At 40.9% G+C, this 3,402-nt stretch overlaps 1 protein-coding gene across 1 annotated transcript in view; it reads right to left on the minus strand.

Moving 5' to 3' along the window:
- The window catches only part of ptk7b (protein tyrosine kinase 7b), a 74,984-nt gene that overhangs the window by 12,013 nt on the left and 59,569 nt on the right, over nt 1-3,402 (minus strand). The window contains exons 10-13 of the mRNA XM_019881922.1: nt 3,018-3,137; nt 2,443-2,592; nt 1,948-2,095; nt 515-642 (exon numbers count right to left, since the gene is read on the minus strand). Coding sequence (XP_019737481.1) covers nt 515-642; nt 1,948-2,095; nt 2,443-2,592; nt 3,018-3,137 — 546 coding nt within the window. The remainder of the gene's footprint in view (nt 1-514; nt 643-1,947; nt 2,096-2,442; nt 2,593-3,017; nt 3,138-3,402) is intronic.

A 3,402-nucleotide genomic window follows, 5' to 3' on the forward strand; every position in this document is an offset into this window, starting at 1 on the left:
GACAGGCCGATAGTTTGAATCATCTTGTAGGGCGCTCTGTCCTCGTCCTCGTCATGCGTCTGGGCAGGTTTATCTGTGGGGTGCAGACATCAATAATAAATAAATGAAGTCCCAGAGTAGCCAATCTCCGTTAATTTTATGTGAGCAAAATATCTAAATCCATTTGTCTCTTAAGAATCTATACTGGAGCATTATCCTCTTATCTGGTGGAAATTGGGAGTGGGAAGTGTGACTGTATTTGCGTTTCTCTAACAGACAGTTTTAATGAAAGAGTGACTGTATATTGAAGCTTCAGACAACATACAAGAGACAAAACGGTATTAGATCTACCTGCCCAGTTCCATCACCCCACTGACAGCTGTAGTGGAACACAAGTAGCCATGATGTTTAACCTGCCAAGGTGGTTGGCAGGAGGAGTATTTGGAAGGCTTACTGAGTTGTCCCTTGTGTCCACTGTGTTCGTGTGTGCGCGCGTGTGTGTGTGTGTGTGTGTGTATATATATACGCAACTTACCAACGACATACAGCTGAGCCACGCGGTCTTGGATGCTGCAGCTGTTTCCAGCCACACAAGTATATCTGCCTGTGTTATCTGTTGTGACGTCTGCAATCACAAGGGAACCATTGGGCATCTTCTGGATCCTGAGAGATGGAATGACAATTTTGAGGAAACAATCTTTTGCACCATTCTAAAGGATCCTGTTAACTTTCAATCCATTGCATTCAGATCAACTATTTTTTTTTAAAAATGGAGATGGGTGTATTGAAACAGCGAGTGGATAGTGGGGTGTACTGTGTATGGTAAAATGTTTCACACACGCTCTATTTTTGCAGGCTGGACTCAAAGTAGTGAACATATCTTTCTCTGGAGGGAGTCTCACTGTCTTCAGAAGTCCCCAGTTACACCACAAGAAGCCACTAGATTTATTGCTCATCACTTTTGTTTTGAATAGTCCCTAGTTGGGAGAGAAGTCACTCAAGATTTGAAGCCTTTAAGTCTAGTGGACAAAGTCATGATATTGGCAACGATGAGTAGCCGCTCACTTTGTTGCCTGCACTAGCTCTGCCCCATCACCGTGGTAGTGAAAGCTATAATCGGCATTTGTATGAGCATAACTGTCCCTCAAAATGCTGTGATTTGAACAACAATGTCGCAGGGTATTAAGTGTATTTTAATTTCGCTGGTGAACACAATTTTAATAATTTTTTTTAATTACGGATGCAAGTCAACTTTTCTCGAGGATTTTTTTGTACTGATTCCAACCCTCATTTTTTCTCTAGCACATAATCACAACAACAACAACAATAATAAGACTAAGAATAATAAGAAGAACAAGAACATAATATATTTAGTAATATTTATGAATTAAAGCTTAGGTTCAGCAACAGGTCGATTATTTTTTTCTGAAACATCATAACTATCAATTACAACATATGGTAAAATCAATATTATGCAATATTTTATAGGTCAAACATGAACATCTCTCGAAAACCCGAAGTGCTCGAAAAAAAATAAAGCCCTCTCTGATTCATCTTTGCTATTGACCAGTGTTTCATTTGTTTATTTTGACTAAAGAATGTCAAAGACCATATATTAAGACCTCTACGAAATGTTTTAAATGTTTTGATATTTTATTAGTGAATGTAGATTAAAGCCCCCATTTGATGCACTGTGCATTAATTAATACAGTTCGTTGATGAAAGCTACAGTGTGTAAAATGCACTAGCCATTTTCTATACTAAAATTAACGTTATATTGTTTTTGCTCAGTAATTATTGTTCCACGTTTGAATACTAACGTGTATTTTGAGACCATAAAATGAGATCACTTTGCGAAAGGAAAGTAATCAGGAAAGTCGATCCTTCTGAATGTCCAAACATTATCCATCATGACTTATAAAGATGCAAAGATTAAAGTCGCTCTCCTAAATTGCTGATTGTAGTTACCTTCTGTTCTTACTGATGTCCAGCGTCTTGTCTTTCACCATCCAGTGGATATGAGGCTCAGGGTTGCCGGTGGCCTGGCAGTGTAGTATTGCCGTGTGGCCCTGGTACACTGTCGTATTCTCAGGCTCCACTTTAAAGCGAATGTACACTAACAGTGCACATGAAAAGACACAGACACACACACATACACAATACACTATCTTAAGTTACTCTTAGTTCTCATGCGGGCACAAACTAAAAAGGCTGTGGCAGCTGTGGTTGGTCGCAGTCACACTCTGGTGGCCAAATGTAATTCATTACTAGGCTGTAAAAAGACCACCAAGAGCCAGTAAATGTTGCCGCTGATTGAGAACGATCAATGAAGGTTTCCTCATGAAAGCACCCTCAAATATACTCGAAACCACAACCACTTGCAACATAGGAGTGGTGACTAATGTGGTCGTGCCAAGTTCTCTTCAAGCTCCCTGCTTGCACAATAATGAAGGAGCATTTTACCTGCCACTGTGAGGGACACCAAAGCTCTGATCTCCCCCTGGAGGCTGTTGGAGGCGATGCAGGTGTAATTGCCAGCGTCACTGCGAGTGACTTTGGAGAAGTGAAGTTGGCCGTTTTTCTGGTCCACATGGGGTGGAAGGTCTCCTCCGTCTGCAGGGGGCGGCAGAAGACAGGGGACATCAAAAACAAATGAATGTGTCTTCATTTTCACTCATACGACAGCTGCAATGCAAACAATTGATGAAGCTCATTTGGTCAGAGACGACTGCATTTCAGGCATCGTTCACAATCGCTAGATTTATATACACTTAAAAGCATCTCCTTGTTCATCTGTGAAGAAGACTAGTACATTGAGAAAACCCCGACAGGCATGGGGGAGGACTTGCAATTCCTTGCTTGTAAGGTTGAGTGCATAAATGTATATCTGAGAGCTACTTGTTTCATTTCCTGAGAGCTTGTTAAGTGATAGTGAACTGGGACAAATGGAGGCAATTTTGTTTATTATCATCGCTGTCCTGTCTTCAGCTGAATTTTCCATTTTGACACGAGTTGGGTACTGAGATCTTCGAGCACACCTGCTTTAGTCCAACGGATGGTGGGACTTTCTCTGCCTTTAGCTAAGCACTGGATGGTGATCTCATTATCCAGCTCCAGGCACTGGGAGGGCTGTGGTGTTGGGGTAAACTTGAGCTTCTCTGAAACAAGTCAAAACAACACACACACACACACACACACACACACACACACACACACACACACACACACACACACACACACACACACACACACACCTGTATTACACTCATGGTTGACACAAAGGGGCAGCATGTTTCAAGCATTTTATAAAATCGCTGCACCTTAAATCAGTGACAAATTTCTTTCATTAAACATGACCATTTTTACTTTTTGAACAGTCCCTTTTGAACTCTGAAATATTAATAATTCAACAAAATCAAATGA

Source organism: Hippocampus comes, unplaced genomic scaffold (genome assembly GCF_001891065.2).
Source record: "Hippocampus comes isolate QL1 unplaced genomic scaffold, H_comes_QL1_v1.1 scaffold36, whole genome shotgun sequence".
Lineage (NCBI taxonomy): Eukaryota > Metazoa > Chordata > Actinopteri > Syngnathiformes > Syngnathidae > Hippocampus > Hippocampus comes.